An 18,521-nucleotide genomic window follows, 5' to 3' on the forward strand; every position below is an offset into this window, starting at 1 on the left:
GTACAAACGTATAAATTGCATTTTGTCATTTTCTAGGGAGTTATGTGCTGGAGGGGCTTAGTCTTCACATTGAGATTCAACAATAATTACATTTCAGCTTTGGTGTCAACTCAGAGAAGAACTGTTACTGGGTTTTCACTATTGAATTGCTTTGCAACAAAAATAGTTTAACAATAAAATCCGATATTGTGGCATAAGTCAGCTGTTTCATTTAGGGCTGGGCAAATACATTTTTTAAACTATTGCAATATATTTTAACAGCAAAAGTTCAATACATGGATATAATGCTTATGTGCAAACACAGCGAGGAGTTATATACACATAACCCATCTACCTCAAAAATGTGTTGTTGTTTACCAACTGTTTGTTATTCTCTCCTCGTGAGTTAAAAAAGCAGCCTCCCTCAGGAGCAAAAATCAGTCTGAACCTAAAAAAAGTAATAATGTGATGTTTATCACGATAGATATCGAGTGATGAACATTTTTATCTTGATATAATTCATGACCATATCCTCAGGTCCTAGTTGCATTCATACATAAATGAAAACTCTTGTGACCTTGTTAAAGTTTGGTAATACCAAGCTCTTGATTGGGATTTATCAGCTCAGTTGTTCAAGTGACTTTGGCTCAGATGACTTACTTTACTTCAAACTTAATTTTTCATGTATCACAAACTGAATTCCAGGTAAATTAACGTCTATCTGACCGCTGATGTTAGGAGGGCTTACTTTCTCTCCATGAAACACACAGTGGAATACAGTGACCGACCCTAATGCGATTTCTGTAAGCAGTGAACAAATTACTCCAATTAAACTGGATTCATATCACAGACTTATCACAACCACCGCTGCAGCGAAAACAAAGTCGTGTTCAATGGGCTGAGGAGAGCTGAGAGCGCTCTAAATCTCCTTGTTGTTTTATCCTTTTCTTCCACGGGGATCATGGGAAAAAATCCAATTTGCCCATTAATCTCATCTGGTCAGGGTCTCCGGACCTCCAGATCCACCCGGGCCAGATCAAAGATGGAGGAAACACTGTGTGACAGTGGTACAGATTTCCGCAGGAGACTTCAAAAAGACTGCGTTAGATAATCCAATTGAAATGGACACGTCACCTTAAGGTGCTGCTTTGGGAGAATCTTAGGCCTAATTTTTCTCTTCCTCTATTTTTTTAAACCATCATTCCTGAGTTATTAGTTAGACTGAGTGATGGTTTGTATAAGGCTGTAAAATAACAATGCGTCATCCTTTGGGGATCAGAAATATTTGGCACCTGTGCGTTGGATGGGTACGGCAACATACTCACCTCTGAAGTAACTCTAGGTTCTTCAAAGACCTTAATTAACAGAAATGTTGCAGAATATATGAAAATAAAAGGAATATACCCCTTGACTCTATCTGCCTCCCAGTGAGTGGATCATTTGAACCATCCATCATTAATCAATAAAATACAAAAACTACCAAACAACCAAAAACTCTTTCCTAACCAACTTTTCTGCTCCATTTTAGCTCCCAAAATTTAAATCGAAGCGGGTTTTCTCTCTCTGGAGATCATCATTGGCTGAGGCTGCGGGACTGAATCCTCCCACGGCCAGTTCCGTGCCTGAACGCCTCGGTGCAGTGTGGGTGAGGAGCCCCATCATGAGTCTGGACCAGAGCTGCCGAGCTGCTGCGCTCTGGACGCGGGCCAAAGCCTGTCTGGTGTCAAACCAGCCTGAACAGATACTCTCAGACATCTCATTTCTTCACCTCATTCCTGGGACGGGACTCTGCCCACCCCTTGTGTAAAGCAATTTAAACCTGATAGGACATCATCTGCCTATCTGCACTGAGGATCTCTGCTGGACTATTACACAGTCGCTCTTTACTTTCCCCCCGCTCATACGCGCGTTTCCACCGTGCCATGGCTTTTACGCGCAAACCTCCGTCCACCAGTGATCCACTGTGATGTCTTTTTGATCCAAGCTTGTTTATTTTTTATAGATTGAGCAAGTTGTGACTTCTCAAATGTTTCTTATTTTTCTCTCATCCGTGGAAATGCTCCGTCCAGATCCATAAAGGACCAACGACTGGTTAATATGAACTTGTTGCCAAGTGGAATATGTTTTTATCTTTCTGTGGCAATCTGCTGGCTGACGGCCGAGGTCGATGCGTCCTGGTGGTAAGAAGTTTACTGCATTTTATTCACATCTCTATTGAAATGCAGTAGTTTACTGTAGCTCTCTTAAGACATCCGGCACATTTTACGCGGCGCACAAATTGCGCTCCAGTGCGCACACGTTGTAATTGATATATCGGCAGAAATAATTAAATAGGATTTGCGTAAAATAATTCTGTATAATTGTTCCTCATCCTGTTTGATTCTTATGTAAAAGTTGTGTTAAAAATTCAGCAAAAGTGTTCCACAAAGATAATGAGAAAACTAAACCACCTCCACATCTTTCAGTTTGAACATTTGGACAGAAACATGTTCAGTAGAATAAAGAATTACATTTCTCTGTATTTGCTGCCTTTAAAACCCTGAGTCATTAATGCATATTTACACCAGTGCTGTTTACAAAACCAAACCACTGCTGTCTGAACACATCCTTTCTCCACTGGTCTCCAATCATTTAAGAAAATCCCTGAAGCTTGCAAGTGTTCACTTTCCCAACCAGTTTTTCATTGTGCTCTGCAGGTACATGGGAGTGTGGAGGTTTCTCAACAAATATATTTTTGCCCTGTTGCTTCATTTTATCCCATTTCTGTGTTTGTAGAATTGAACTATCTTAGAGTGCAGGCACATTTTTAGTTATTTGCACTTTGTTTTTATAGAATCATTAAGACAGTGAAGTGATCCAATCATGTACCAGTTCATCCTTTTCTAAAGGGTTTCCTCTCCGTCTGTCTCCTCCAGGTACATGGGCACCCTGGGCTCCCAGGTCATGTGTGACAACATCCCTGGCCTGGTGAACAAGCAGCGCCAGCTGTGCCGCCAACACCCCAGAGTGATGCAGGTCATCGGGGCCGGGATGAAGGACTGGATCTCAGAGTGCCAGCATCAGTTCCGCAGCCACCGCTGGAACTGCAACACCACGGCGAGGGACCACAACCTGTTCGGACGCCTGCTGCTGCGCAGTGAGTGGAGGGGATGTTCGAACTATGAGGGGAGAAAGTCCAATTATAGACCAGTGGAGATGTTAAGATAATGGTGCTGTCAGTCACCTGGGTGATGTGAGCATCCCACCTGCTGAAGTGTACCTGCTGAAGTCAGCCAGGGTCTCTCAGCTCCGGCTGTTCTGTAGCTGACCTCTGATCCCTGAAGGACAGACAGAGTTTTACAGGTTAGAGGAGAGAGGAATTCATTCAGAGCTAATTTTACTTCTCGTTCAGTCAGTTACTTGGACCCATTAGATCACGTTCGTCTTAAATCCCTGTCCCCTCTGTCTCTGTAGACAGATGTTGAATGGTGTGTTTGTCTTTTTACAGAGTTGGACAGTCCTCATATTGAGCTCTCATGGTTCAGAGTTGTCGTCTCTGAACGGATACGAAGTTAAATTCGATCAAATCTGAACCTTAATATGAAAACTGTTCCTTTTCCTTGTGGGAAAACATGAAATGTTGCCTGTGTCCTGAGCGTAACTTTCTAACATGTGATTTTGGAAACTTCAGTAAACGTCAGCAGGATATCAGTGACTAGGTAATGCTGTAATAATTATAGCTGTATTGTGCTGGTCCATGTTTCAGCCCTGCAGTGCTGTAAGTGATATCAGATGCAGAAAGTGTGTGTACAAAGCATCTTATTCATGACACAATGACTTCAGGGGCCGTCAGGTGCCTTAAACGCAGCACGGCTGAGGGTAGAGAGACTCGATCGCCTGCTACTGTATCTGCTGGCTCGTGTTTCCAGGTCATTGTGTGCTGCTGGCACCTTCTGCAAATGAACGCCTGCGTGAACCTGCGTGTAACTGATCTGTTTGCACTGACAAACATGTTTGACCACATGCCTGAAGTTCAAACTGATAAATCCAAACAATCGGCCGGATTTTGAAGTGTTCAGTGTATTTACTGCAACACAGATGCTTCCTGGGGGAAAGATGGTTCCCTCTCAGATACTGTACATGTTTTTTTTCTCTGTCTCAGGTTGGATCACATTCCACACCTTGTCTCACTTTACAATTGTACATTTATCAAGTCCACTGGTTTCGCTGTCAGTCTGTTCTCGTGTTGGGGGCTAATATGTTCCTCTGTGTTTAGTACAGTCTAGCGCGGGGAACAGATAAAGTGCCACTGGAGGAAACAGTCCGGATAATTGCTCAATCGTTATTTATTAATATAAATGCACAACAAGTATAACATTTACCAATTTAGCTTTTTAAATTTAAGTATTAAATTCTGCCTTTTGACACCATTTTAATTGAGTTTCTTTTGCTTTTGACAAAACAAGAAATCTTAAGACATTGCCTTCATAGTGTGAATGTTATTTTTCATTATTTTCTGACATTTTATAGAAAAAGAATCAGTAGATTGTTTGATAATTCAAATAATGTTCAAGTTAATAATTTAGCATCTGTACTGTGAGCAACTGTATTTTGATCAATTAGATTCAGTTTCAGATTCAGAGTTTCTCCACTCAGCTCATTCATTAGAGAAATAGCAGAAATGTAGACTTTTCTAAGTGAAGCTGATCCCTCCACTTTGAAGATCCTCGTTGGCTTGTCCGCACTGTTGCTCTCTGGTTCTCTGTCATTTTAGAAGAGGAGCGAGGACGCAGTCATGGATTTTGGGGTGTGTACTTAAAAATAAATGTTATATAGAGTGTGACAAATGACTCCTCCTGTGGAGTGAAGTGTGATTAGCAGGGATTGAACTGATTTAAGAAGAAACAAGCAGCCTGTCACTGCCTGTGACAGATCAGAAGTCTGGACAGAAGCGCTCTGTCAAACCACATGTGTCATTGTGCATCTCCGAAGCCGGAGTCAGTGCGTATCCCCTGTGAGGACTTGTTATAACAAGTCATAATCTTTTTTTATTGGACCTGGCGGCCTGATGTTCCTCTCCCATGCCCTGAGATTTAACCTGCGAGGCGGATCCTTTGACTTAGTCTGTTTCATGTTGGGGCCTCTAATCAGCCGTGTGGTATTCGGACCTCCCAGCCGGGCCCCGGCCGTGTCACACAACATTATCACGGCACGTCAAGGCACCCTCAGAAGCTCCTTATTGTCAATGTCAGGAGGCTAATTTCAAACAATTACACAGGAGTTTTTCTCTCAGCGTTCTCCTCATTAACCTCGTTAGGCACGCTCAACTGACCTGCTGGACACACACACACACACACACACACACGCACACGCACACGCACACACACACACACACACACACAGATATCTGAAAGTGTTTGCCAGGACTGGGAGTCATTTCTCTCTTTTTTTTTTGGTAAAACTGGTGCTAATACGGTCCCAGGATTTAAATACAGATATCAAAAGGTTTAGATTTTTTCCTTTGAGAAAAAGATTTAGCTACAAAACCTTTTTTTTTTCATTCAACAAAAACATCAAGAACAAAGTTCTCAAATGTTCAAATTTGATGTTGAAAAATCAGCTGCAGAAGAAAAAATAAAATTGGAAAGTTGTTAAAAGTATTCTTGTGTGTACCCAACCTTAGTGTTTATGTAAATATATATTTTCTTTTGAAATGTAGATCAAGTGGCAGTAATAATGATTGAAAGACTGTTAATCGAAACAATACAGTGAGGATTTGGTCATTATGGGCTTTTAGAATTGAATTCAGGTCAGTAAATAGAAAGTTAATTCTTCTTCAATAGAAATCAACCTAGAAATGAAAGAGAATTCTCTTTTCATGCATTTATTAACGTTTATATTGATCTTGAAGATGAAACGTTGAGACATTATGAGGCTTCCCATAATACTAGTTGTCTCACGAAAGAAGTACTACAGTTTTAAATTATAAATATTAATGTCAACACTTAAAACCATATTAATGTAACTGTGACAAGAAAAGAAATATAGTGAGAGATAATATATTTTTTGGATCTTTACCTACTATACTATCCTTTACCTTGTGTTTGGCTGAAGTTCAATCTAAAGTCTTGATTGGAATCAGAAATACTGGATGGAAAATAATTGAATCGCACATTTTCAAATGTAAATTCAAATACATTTTTTTCTCTCTTGGATGAACATACTTGCAGCTGCTCTTGGTCCTGAATAGTGTCTGCAGAATTTCCTCTCAGGTCGCTGTGAATTCCCGCTGAGCTCCACAAACTGGATGTAGAGTCTGTACGTAATCTCACACAAGACTAACAGTAAGACAAAAAAAAAGTCAGTTGTGTAGAGACATTTGTTGATTTGAATTTAACCACACTTTTTCCATTTTATATTGGACATTTTTTAAATAAAACAACGTTATATTAAAATAAAAAACAGCTCTAAACATGTCAAGAATTCACTCCTTTCACTGGTGTCACTGTGCAAACTTTCTCTCACACACACACACACACACACACACACACACACACACACACACACACACACACACACACACACACACACACACACACACACACACACACACACACACACACACACACACACACACACACACACACACACACACTCGCTGCCTCGCCCTTTGATCTCTCATCAGTTACATGGAGAGGCAGATAAGGGCAGATATCAGGGCCTTGCTGGTAAACGTTAGATGTTTATCCACCTTGGAGGTAGATGAAGCGTTTTTAATTTCAGGCCTTGCATGAAATAAAAGCCTGGAACAGACAACAACAAACATGGGTCATACAGGTAGCAGCAGCGGTGGCCCAACATCTGAAAGATCAGTCTGTGTTTCATGGTTTGATTGTGCCGTCAGCCAACCAGATCGATAAAAGAAGATAAAACGTGAGCGTTTGATCTCCCATCTCAGATCAATAGAGATTATTACTGTAGGAGTGAAGAAGTTACTGTGTTGATTTATCTCTTTTTTAATACTAATCTTTGGCTCGCACTGAACGGCACACATTCATAAACCCGTCAGGTTGAAGCATGAGCATCAGTGACTCTGTTACTTTTCATCTTGTGCCATCATCAGGTCAGATTTTTTAATTTATTTATGCTGATATAAATGTTAAAAAAAAAAGATTGGCAATGATTCCCAAGATGTCATAATCAAAATCTTTTGACAAAAAATATCATTGAGGCTTATTATTTTACAGTTAAACATAAATCTTATAATAAATATATTATAAATAAATAAAAAATATGACTATATAGAAATTGAAATTTTCATGTAAAATGTAAATATAAATTGACAAGTCTTCACATTGTCCAACAGACAGTGTTACTGAGATGTGTGTGAAAAACTACCTTCAGATCATTTTTATCACCAACTGAAAGTAAACCTGCTCAACATCAGCACATTAGTTTATTCAGCTTGAGCATGTTAGCGTGCTAACACTAGTATATGGTTCAGAGAGCTGTTAGCGTGGCTGCAGACTCTTTAGCTGTTCTTGGTGTTCACTGCTCCTAATATTGTACGGTTCATCCATCATTCAATATTGTTGTGTTCAGGTGACTCCTCCGAACCCCAAAAACCATCCACACACATTTCTCTTTCTTTCTCGATTGTCATCTCATCTGGAATTAAACTGTTTTGAGATTCCAGATAAGTGACTGTTTAACAAAGAATCAATGAAAAGTGTCTTTATACTGCTCCTGGTGTGGACAACAGAATTACACACTTGAAACACAGACTGAAGTCTGATACAAAAGACTTGACTGCTAAGTTTTAATCTGATAAAACTTGCTGAAGCAAATCTTTTCAGTTACTTCTAACTATACCATTATTTGTGTTTTTCAGATTCTTCTCTGCATTACCCTCCTTTTTTCTGATGCAGGTTTCCCTTTTTACATCTCCCCCTCTCCCCACAGGCAGCCGCGAGGTAGCCTTCATGTACGCCATCTCCTCGGCTGGTGTGGTTTACACGTTGGCGCGGGCCTGCAGCCAGGGCGAGCTGGACTCCTGCTCCTGCGATCCCACTAAGAAGGGCTCCTCGCGGGATGCCAAGGGCTCCTTCGACTGGGGCGGCTGCAGTGACCACGTGGATCACGCCATGCGCTTCAGCCAGGCCTTCGTGGACGCCAAGGAGAGGAAGGAGAGGGATGCCCGGGCACTCATGAACCTGCACAACAACCGAGCCGGCAGGAAGGTGAGGACGCACTGACCTTACAGCTGAACACCTGTGCGTTAGTTTAAAGATGGCACCTTGCACTGAGTCGGCTGTGGTGTAGTAAAGAGTTAAGTTGTTAGAGTTATAGAGGAAGTACAACATCTGTGGAGCTTTCAAACTCTAAATCTGCTGTGCCAGACCCGACAACAGACGCTCACTTATGAAACACTCACCTGTTATTCTGCTTTTACCTGCATCTGAGCTTCACATGTAGTCGTCACGTGTTGATGGACATCTTAAAATGTGTGGGTGTTTTTTATCTGCCCAGCGTATAATACAGGGGATAAAGTGATTGATATGTCCATCAGTTCACACATCTGCCTGTCCATCTGTAATCATTTCATGTCTGGAGCAGCAAACTGTTTGGAATTTTCTCATGGAACTTAAATCCACAGAAGAGGAGCCTTTTGATATTTTTCTAAATCTCCAAGACAATATTCAAGACTCTGCTCCCTGTTTTTATATATTGTGTGAAAGATTCTCAGGATGAAAAATATAAACTTTTGTACCATTACTAATGTCTTTACAAGTCAGATTTATGCTGTGATAAAATATAAATACGTTTAAATATAGACTGAGTGATAACTGCTGTTTTTCAGCATTTCAAACATCTTCTAACTAATTCCACAAACGTCTGTCTCTGTGCCTGTGGAACACATCTCATAAACAATCCATCACATTACCTGATACTTTAAATATTAATAAAAAATGAAGAAACAGATGACCAGTAGCAGACAGCGGGGGTGGGGCAGTGTGCCTTCAGTCTGTGGACTGAGTTGAACATGTCTCTTGTTCTACGTCCTCTACTAAAAGACAGCAGTGGTCGGCAACTGGCAGCATGTGACCAACTACATCTGTCCCCTCAGATCGTTTTGATGATGTGATTATTTTGTCTTCCAAGTAAAAACACTATTTTCGTTTTTTTTTCCGTAATGCTTTATACTGAGCAGAATTAAAGAACTTTTATTTTGAAAAGTTGTGAAGGTTGTGTTGATTGTTTAACAGACGTTTGTAACAGTAAGGGTACGTTTCCTTTTATGAAAAACACTGACTATAAAATATTCTCACTGCAGATAAACCAGGTAGGATGAACACAAAGTTTTCTAACTTTAATAAGTTCTGCCCACAACCTCCAGCTCTTAAACAATCAAAAGTGACGTAATATGTAGAACTGTTTGAGGAGGACCCACTAATGACAATTCTGGAGTAGCTCCAGAGCATTAACACAAGAGAACAGGACATTTGAAACAGGCAGGTTTAGAAGGGGCAGTGCAGTAGCTAGCATTAATGTGCAGCTTTACCACTGTACCATCCAAAAGGTTTTCTTTTCTAAAATGATTTCCTGTTGTTCTTTACAGGCAGTGAAGCGCTTCATGAATCTGGAGTGTAAATGTCACGGCGTCAGTGGGTCGTGCAGCGTGCGGACCTGCTGGCTGGCCATGGCTGACTTCCGACGCACCGGCGACCACCTACGGAAGCGGTACAACGGCGCGGTGCAGGTCGCCGTCAACCAGTACGGCACCGGCTTCACTGCTGCACACACGCACTTCAAACGACCGAGCAAGAATGACCTGGTGTACTTTGAGGACTCACCAGACTACTGCATACGAGACCACGAGTCAGGTAAACGATCCGTCTTTCAACCTCTTTCTAACGACAGAATCACAGAAGACAAAAGCTCCAGAGATTAAACCCCGCTCCAACTTGAAGGAAGACATTATAAAACGACCCAGCATTTACTTACACATCTGTAAGGCTTTTGTTCTGTGTATCAAGGCCTGAGGCGTGAACACATCACATTTTGGTTATTTGGTTCCACTTGAGTTGAAATGACACTTCTCACCTGGTCAGATAAACCACACCACAGAAACGAACGCTTCAGAGTTCAACTGAGCCACCTCTGCACGAGAGGAGGGGTGTGAACAGATTCGTCAGGAGCGTTTTCAAACCCTTGATCAAAGATTAAATGTTCTTGGCATCTCAAACCTGTGCTCTGACAGAACTGCTTCCAATACGTTATATCGTCTTCCAGTGTTCTTCTTATGCCACACCGGTTCAAAGGGAGGCAGTTATAGTTAAATGAGCTGCCAACTGCAGGTGAAGCCAGTTAAATGACAAATTCACAATTCTTTTCAATCAATCAATCAAATTTTATTCGCGTAGCCCATATTCACAAATCACAATTTGTCTCTTAGGGCTTAACACGGTAAGATATCCTCTGTCCTTAACCCTCAACAAGAGGGAGGAGAAATAAACCAAAAACAGAATTGTAGGAACCTCACATGTGAGGGATCCTTCTCCAGGACAGACAGAAGTACAGTAGATGACACTCTGTGTAACCTTCATTAGGAATGACAGTGTAGACTGAATCAAAAGATGAAGGGAGCAGTAATGACATTGCATGATGGAGGTATTGTCAGTAATGGTTGTATATGTGAGAAGGCATTTTGTATATTTAGGCAATCTTGTTGATCCTCGATGTGGCTGCAGCAAGGGAATCAAAATGAGTGAGACTGGGTGTCACATGTGTAAAAGGCTGTTTTAATAAGATTAAACTCAAATTCCCAACGTCACGTCAGTGGGAGACGTTTGAGTCTTTGAGCAGATATGGTTTTTTTAAAAGTTTTTTTAGGTCAAGTTAACAACAAGAGTCTGTCCCGTTAGCTGGACTGAGACTGGACTGGACTTATATAATGACACAGTGAAGAGTGGGTTTAACTTGTATTGCCAGTGTCCTTTAACCAGTCTGATATTAAATCTTTTAATCATTCGATCGATCATAATTTTATTTGCTATATTGTTCTTTTTTTTGTGTGTATATCTTGAAGTGATTCTGCAGCTTGGAGCTTCAGAGCTGCATTTTATTTTGTAGTGCAAGTTTTCGCAAGGACTCAAAAAATAGTTTTTTCAAACATCACTTTCATTAACTGAATAAAACACATCGAATAATTTGGACTAGGTTTGCAAACTCATCCTGAGACGTCACACAGTTCTCATCAGACTGGTAGAATGACTAATCTAAAGGAGGCAGTGAGACCACGGTGTTACTTTACGTCCACTGGTGTCCAGACGCTGTCGGCAGGATGGAGAGGCAGCTACATAAAAATGTGTGTAAGTGTGTGAAATCTGTTTATGTGTGTGAATTCTGAAGCAGGACAGTGAGTGTGAGAAAGAAAATGTTTGTGTATGAAATCTGTGAGCGAGAAAGAGAAGATGAGGTGTGTGTGTGTGTGTGTGTGTGTGTGTGTGTGTGTGTGTGTGTGTGTTGGAGGAGGTGGATGCCTGCCAGGCAGCAGATGATCCGTGGCGATCGGGTGTCGGCCAGTTTAAGAGCCATTACACACTTCTGTAGGCTGAAACCTTAGAGCACCACACATCACTATAAATCAGCACTGTTAGAAACACACACACACGCCTCAGGGCACGGCTGGCCAGCAAAAGCAGCATTTTCCGGGGGGCAGGTTAGATCACACAACACACACACTGAGTGAGTTTACAGTGTGTCCTCTCTGAAGTCTTCTTCCTTGTCTATAAGACCTGTCTGGACCACTTTAATGTGTAAACTTTAACTATCTCTGTCCCATTCTTCTTATTATCATAGCTAATCAACCACAGCCCAACACTTTACTTTAAGCCCCACATTTATAATCTGAAAGATTATCTATCCATGTCGATATGACATTTTTCTGTCTGTTGAATACACTTTAACTTTGAAGAGATGTTTTATATATCCATTTCATTACTTATCACACCAGTGCTTTACTTAATTCTCCCATTAAAGTGAAATTTAGTGACTGTTGAATGCTTCGATTTGCACCTTGCTGTGTCTTTCAGTCCCAAATGTTTGCACGTGGTCCAAATGTCTTACTTAATGACTCCTGGATGTTGTAGTGAATCGACCGGGGGAGCTGTCTATCAGTGTGTCAAGTCTTCTGTGCTGCGATGCACGTCATCGGGCACCGTCATGGCCGTTTTACGGTGCTCAGAACTCTTTATGACCTCAAATAGTCCGTCACACCTCCCCCGACATCTTCAGGGATGCACGGTTTTAATTCAGAGGCTCAAGCTGGCTCATGGGAGATTTAAAAAAAAAAAAAAGCTACCTGCTTTAAGAAGCTTTCAAAACAGTTTTTGGTTATTTTGCTTTTGGATAGTGTTAGACAGGAAACGCTAGGAGAGATTACAATAAAAACTCCAACTACCACTAGACTACTGACGCATCAACAATTCTAATTTGACACTGCAGCCTCAGGAAATCTCAGAGCGCGGGTGTAGCAGTAAGATCTAAATATAACAATAGAACCAGAACGTGAGTAATAAGATAGAAATTGAGATACTGCCGTGTGACTGTGCAGCAGAATGCAGTATGTGCAGCAGTCTTCCTTGGATCGTGGGTCTTAGTCTTGAGGAGACGGTCGTTTTAATTATGAATCATTCAAGTTGTTGAATTTACAGTCAAGATAAACCAAATTGTGGATTAATCATTAGTAGATGAACAGAAGAGGGAGGTTTGAGTATCTTTTTAAATATTTATGTAGATTTATGATCTACATAAATGTGAGTAATTGTAATAGGCATCTGTCTGTTGTGAACTCATTGAGGTCTCTGACTCCTTCTGAAATCCTCTCCTCTCTAACCTCCTGGTGGACCTCTGCAGGTCTCAGGGCCTCCTTTAGAGAACGAGCACAGGCTTCCCAGCAGACACCAGTGCTTCATGGGCTGTGTACATGTAAGCAGGATGAAGTAACACGCATACACAAACCGAACAGACAGTGTGTTCGTCATGGACCTCTCATGAGAACCTCACTCACCCCCTCTCAGAGGACTGGCTCCCCCGGGACACACACAGAGACAGGCCTGTAAACTCGCTCTCAATCATGACACATACAGTACACTGAATCACTCTCTCTCTCTTTAAGATGGACACACACACACACACACACACACACACACACACACACACACACACACACACACACACACACATTAAGAGCAACCAGTGAAACACACACTTTGAGTTATTCACTCTTGTTCATCCTCCCATCACACACACTGACAAAAAACTTTCAAAGACATGCAAACTTACCGTCAATCATTCTGAAACATACAGACTAATCCATTCTCTCACACGCGCACACACACACACACACTCTTAAACTCAGGGCCCACAGAGATGTCAGACGGCCCCTCTGTGCCTCTTTAAAGTGTGAAATCAATTTGCCTCGGCCCCGGTGAGGCTCAGGTGCTAAACTCATCTCTCGGCGCCCCCTCATCTTAATTCAATAAGCAGACGTGGAGAGCGAGGCCTGCGAGGAAGCCTCTCTGGCCGTGATGTCACCCCTAGCAGCATACCGTGGATGACGGGCGGGCGCGCTGCCAGAGAGGGGCAGGCCTTCAGGTCATGCCCAGACATATTACCTGGCGAGGGAACGGTGCACAGACGGTGAACACACAGAGCGAAGCAGAATGTAAACACGAACGAATTCCAGAACAATGTTCGAGATGGTACTTGAAGTCAGCGCATCATTTTTTCTAAACCTCTATTTATACAGGAGAAGTCAACTGAACACACACACTCGACGCATATGTTCTTCTTCAGCAGCACTTAACACAGTCAGACAGTAACGTTCAGTCCTCTGCACCACAGCAGCTCAGAGGAATAAACCTCCGAATTAGAATTCAAACATCTTGAAAGTTACAGTAGAGGGAGTTTGCACATTGTTTTTCTTCAGCTGTTTTCATCAAGAATTTTATCAGTCAAAAATTCCCTGCGTCCAAAATCAAATTATTAGATTGTTTGTGTCGTTCAGAACCCAAATATAGAAATAAATACAAATCCAGAGCTGGAACCAACAAGTCATTAGCAAGTTTTCATTACAGGGCTTGTTGCCTGTTTGGAATGAGCTGTTCTCTTGGTCTGTGTTAATACTCTGGACCTACTTGTTATAAACAGTGTGCAGTGGTGCAGAGTGAAGTTAGAAAAGCTTGTGTTCATCCTCCCTGGTTCATTCATAGTTTTCTTTTTTTTATTTTTATTTCTAGGTTTTTCATGACATGAAACTGAATTTGCTCTTTTACCATTCTCATGTGTGGTTTATATATAAGTTTGAATATTAGCTGCTGTTATTTTTTTCATTCATTGCAATATCGGCTTTTGTCAGCGGTCTGTTGAGCAATCAACATAATCTTCACACCCAAGTCCACAACTTTTCAAAACAAAAGCTGTAATTCATCTCAATCTAATGCAAAAAAAATGTTGTGCTTTTACTTTGAAGAAAACTAGAGGGGGTCATCCTGTGAATGTTGCTGCTATGACAGAGGACCGCTTTAAAAAAAAGATGACTTTGCAAACTCAAAATGTAAATAAAAAACAGTTATCCGAGAAGTTACAGTTAAGAAAAAGTCAGTTAGTCAATACTGTATAAAACAGTTGAGCTGTTTGCTCAACTTTGATTGATACAGCAAGAAGCGGATGTCCCATTAGATTCAAAGATTCAAAGCTTTATTGTCATATGGAGGGAGAACACTGACCAAAGTCCACTTATTATCTTTTTTTCCAGAACTTAAAGGTTCACTGTGTAGAATTATGTGATATCTAGTGTTGAAGTTGCATGTTGCAGTTGAACACCCCTCACCTCACCCTCTGCTTCCAAACATGAAAAACAAACTGTGTTAGCCTTTAATTGTCATAAAAACTCAAAAGGTGTTTAGTTTGTCCAGTCTGGACTAATGTAAAAAACATGGCGGCCTCCGTAAAGAGGACCCCCTCCATGTAAATATAAAGTATTTAAATATAAAGAGTCTTTTCTGGGGTAAAGAAAACTACAATTCATATAATTTAGATGAAACAAACTAGTGAAAACATCATGAGGATTATTCTACATTAAATATCTGCCAATAGATCCCTTTCACCTGAATCTTACACACTGGACCTTTAAAGCCAAATCTTGGTTTCGGCTCAGTTATCCACACTTGACCAGATTTTGATTTGAAAGTCTGTTGTTGGTGTGTCAGCAGGTTTACAGTGTCGTGTCAGGGCGCTTACATCCGCTGACTCCCAATACATGTAGAGTCTGAATGAACAGAAATATGATAAAGCAGTGAGAAGGTGACGTCCTGTCTGATTCAGTGGACACTTAGTGCAGCTGGATTGGATTGAAAGGACGGTGGTGGAGGTGTCACTGCACTGACTGATGTTCTATTCTGACGTGACCCGATAAAACACATAAATAACCACAGCCATGACCTCTGCAGACTGCAGACACAAAGTGAGTTTATACAGTGTCAGTGGTGCCAGTCAGTCGAGCATGAGGAGATAGTGGTTGGGATGTGTGTGTGTGTGTGTGTGTGTGTGTGTGTGTGTGTGTGTGTGTGTGTGTGTGAGCGACGGTTGTCTCCTACAAAATGAACAGCTGATGAAGAGTGAGAGCGCAGGCTGACGGCTCCTATCATCGATCTCTCATCTCTCCATCGTCTTAGCGTTCATCATCTTACCCAGCCTCCTCCTGTCTCATCCTCACTGCGCTGCCAGTGTTCTGCTGCGCACCCATTGGCTCCTGACAACCTATAAAACTACTCTGATTGGACAAACTGTGGCTCATATTCTGCCAAGTCACATTCCTGATTCCACTTTGGAGAGAGCATGTTAAAGGGTCACTTTTCACTGGAGTATCTCTTCAGGACGCCTGAAATCCTGAGTAATTTCCCAGGATGCTTGTCACCTTTTTTAGCCTGGGGGGGTTCGGTTAAGTCAGTGTCAGACTGTTTCTCCGCTGTACCACTTTACCACTGTCCCACTGATCCTGTGTAATGTTTAAGCAAACCACTAAAATGTGTTTTGACATATTATTGAATATAACAATTCAATCAGTGGAGCTGATAACTTTAGGAAACAGAAGTTGTCGAACTGTTGCCTGGATTTGAATTCTCATGTGAGTTGGTGCTTTACAAATACAACTTGAATTAAAGAAGCCTCGACCAAGTGTTGATGAAAATACATTTTCTGATGTTAGACACTTTTCTGATCCCTCAGGAAATATTTAGATATTTTGTGATACTGGATTTTAGATTTTCATTACTGGGTAAATGTTCTGTATTTAGAGCTTTTCTAGTCGACCCCTCAAAGCACTTTACAGCAGAGCTGCAGCATCAGCAGTATTTTCTATTTCACGTTCATCTGTCCAACCTTTCAAAGAAGAAAACTATTTCACACATCCACTCTCGTTTCTTTCTACAGAATGAGGCTGTGATGCTCAGCACAGAGAGTGCTGTGGAAAGTAAAATTCACAGTAAACAAACAAATCCAGCTGAAATATATAATATTGGAATATTTCGAAAGAACATACATGGTATCTCATTGGACTCTCTCTCTCATTCTCTCCCTCTCCCTCCCTCCAGGGTCGATGGGGACAGGAGGGCGGATCTGCAACCGGACGTCCCGAGGAGTGGACGGCTGCGAGGTGATGTGCTGCGGCCGGGGTTACGACACGTCCCGGGTCAGCCAGACCACCAAGTGCGAGTGCAAGTTCCACTGGTGCTGTGCCGTGCACTGCCGAGACTGCCACCAGCAGGTCGACGTCCACACCTGCAAAGGCCAGACGTGACCTCGTCGCCCCCATCACTGAACACTACTGCCCTGCTCACGTTGAAGCAGCAAAGTCACGTTAGGTGACCAGCAAAGGACACGCCCACTGATCACCTGTCAATCAAACAGTAGGTAGTTTTTCTGTAAGATGTCACACACGAGTCAAAAACACGTCACGTCTGTGTTTGACCATGAAGCTTCAAGACTCCAGATGATTAGAGCAACAGGTTAAATCACTAAAATTATTGATCAGTGGATTTATTTTGAAAGCAACTATATCAATAGACACTAATTCACACTTTCTACAGTGCAATCACAGCTCGACTCGTTAAAGGTCAGATATCTGATTCTCTACAACTTCACTCCTTCAGAAGCTCCACCCCACATTCATGCACGTGCACTGCCAAAGCAAACTGATCTCAAAAAGTTAGAATTCTCCACAGTGTAACTGTAGACAAAATCAATCCTCTGTATTTACATAAGGTACATGTTCAACGACCTCAATCAGCCACCACACTGAGTGTGTGTCTGCTCCTAAAGACGCACCACTGGTGTTTGTGACTGGCTGCTGCTCGGAGGACGTTACGTACCAGTGTGAGGCTGGTGGCCAGAGGCCGGTGGCCCGGTGGTCTCTCTCCATCGACGTTCACGAGGGTCTTCGCCCTTTTGTTATTTCTTTATCTTCTCTGAGTTAGCTGTTGTGTTTCAGCACTTAGCATTTGGAGCACGAGTGTGCAAATGACTGTTGGTATAACTTCCTGTGAGATAGTGTGTTAGCATTTCCACCGGCTAACATTAATAGAAACATTTATGTCGATGTACTTTATCTGAGGCCACTTTTTCCATAGTAGGAGGCAGAGGAATGATGACATCATCTCTTGCTCCCACTGCCCCTGCACCCCCCCAAATAAAAATACACAGCAGCCCCGAGGACTGAACACTGAAAATATATCTGAAGTCATGTAATCTATTGTAGTTTTGTCAGATCTGTTACCAGGGGCACAGTCGTCACTCGTTCACTGTGTCGTTCTCCAGAATTTCAAACTTTTTCAATGATTTAATGCAAAGCAGATACAAGCCGTCATTATCCACGTGTTAGGATTAAGATGAGTTTTTATCAGCTGCATCGCTGGCTCTTTTCCTCCTCTGTGTTAACGGCATCATTCAGAATCTCTCCATACAGAGAGACATACATTATCATTGGATTCAGATGTAAAACAAAAGGTCTGTTATTCTCACCCAGCGTGCTGTGTGTCATCTAAAACCACAGACTGTGACATCTGATAGATTTCACACATACTGTTCAACATCTGCTTCAAATAAAAGCTATGAATTCAGAGGCTTCTCTCAAGTTTATACGCACTTCAGCCATTTTATATTTATTACATTGTAATGGTTCACAGATACTGAACGTGGTGTGTTCATTCATGTATCTGTTAACAGCTATGATTCCTGTGGTGGGTACTCATAAGTATGAGCCCACAGGAAAATGCATGGCAATACATTAAAATATTATTGAATATATAAATTAGTATTTTATTACTTAATAATTAATAAGTAACTGTGATCACTCCACCTTTAGGCATGTTAAATATAAGCAGTAGCACATGTGATTGTGCCTCTATCACCACCTACAGGCAAAGGAAGTAAGAGCCTCTGCAGTTATAACACTAGTGCCACCTGCAGGCAATGAGTGAAACAAAACGATTTTGCCTGTT

The 18,521-nt window shown here is 41.7% G+C and overlaps 1 protein-coding gene across 1 annotated transcript; it reads left to right on the forward strand.

Annotated features, from left to right (window-relative positions):
• The first annotated feature begins 1,930 nt into the window (after positions 1–1,930).
• On the forward strand, positions 1,931–16,952 carry wnt2 (wingless-type MMTV integration site family member 2). The gene is made up of 5 exons (XM_069528985.1): positions 1,931–2,159; positions 2,895–3,115; positions 7,921–8,198; positions 9,578–9,842; positions 16,617–16,952. The coding sequence occupies exons 1-5, from the start codon at positions 2,077–2,079 to the stop codon at positions 16,820–16,822; spliced, it is 1,053 nt and encodes a 350-aa protein (XP_069385086.1). The 5' UTR covers positions 1,931–2,076; the 3' UTR covers positions 16,823–16,952.
• The last annotated feature ends 1,569 nt before the right edge of the window (positions 16,953–18,521 follow it).

The sequence above is a fragment of the Paralichthys olivaceus genome, chromosome 7 (assembly GCF_024713975.1).
Source record: "Paralichthys olivaceus isolate ysfri-2021 chromosome 7, ASM2471397v2, whole genome shotgun sequence".
NCBI classification, from domain to species: domain Eukaryota; kingdom Metazoa; phylum Chordata; class Actinopteri; order Pleuronectiformes; family Paralichthyidae; genus Paralichthys; species Paralichthys olivaceus.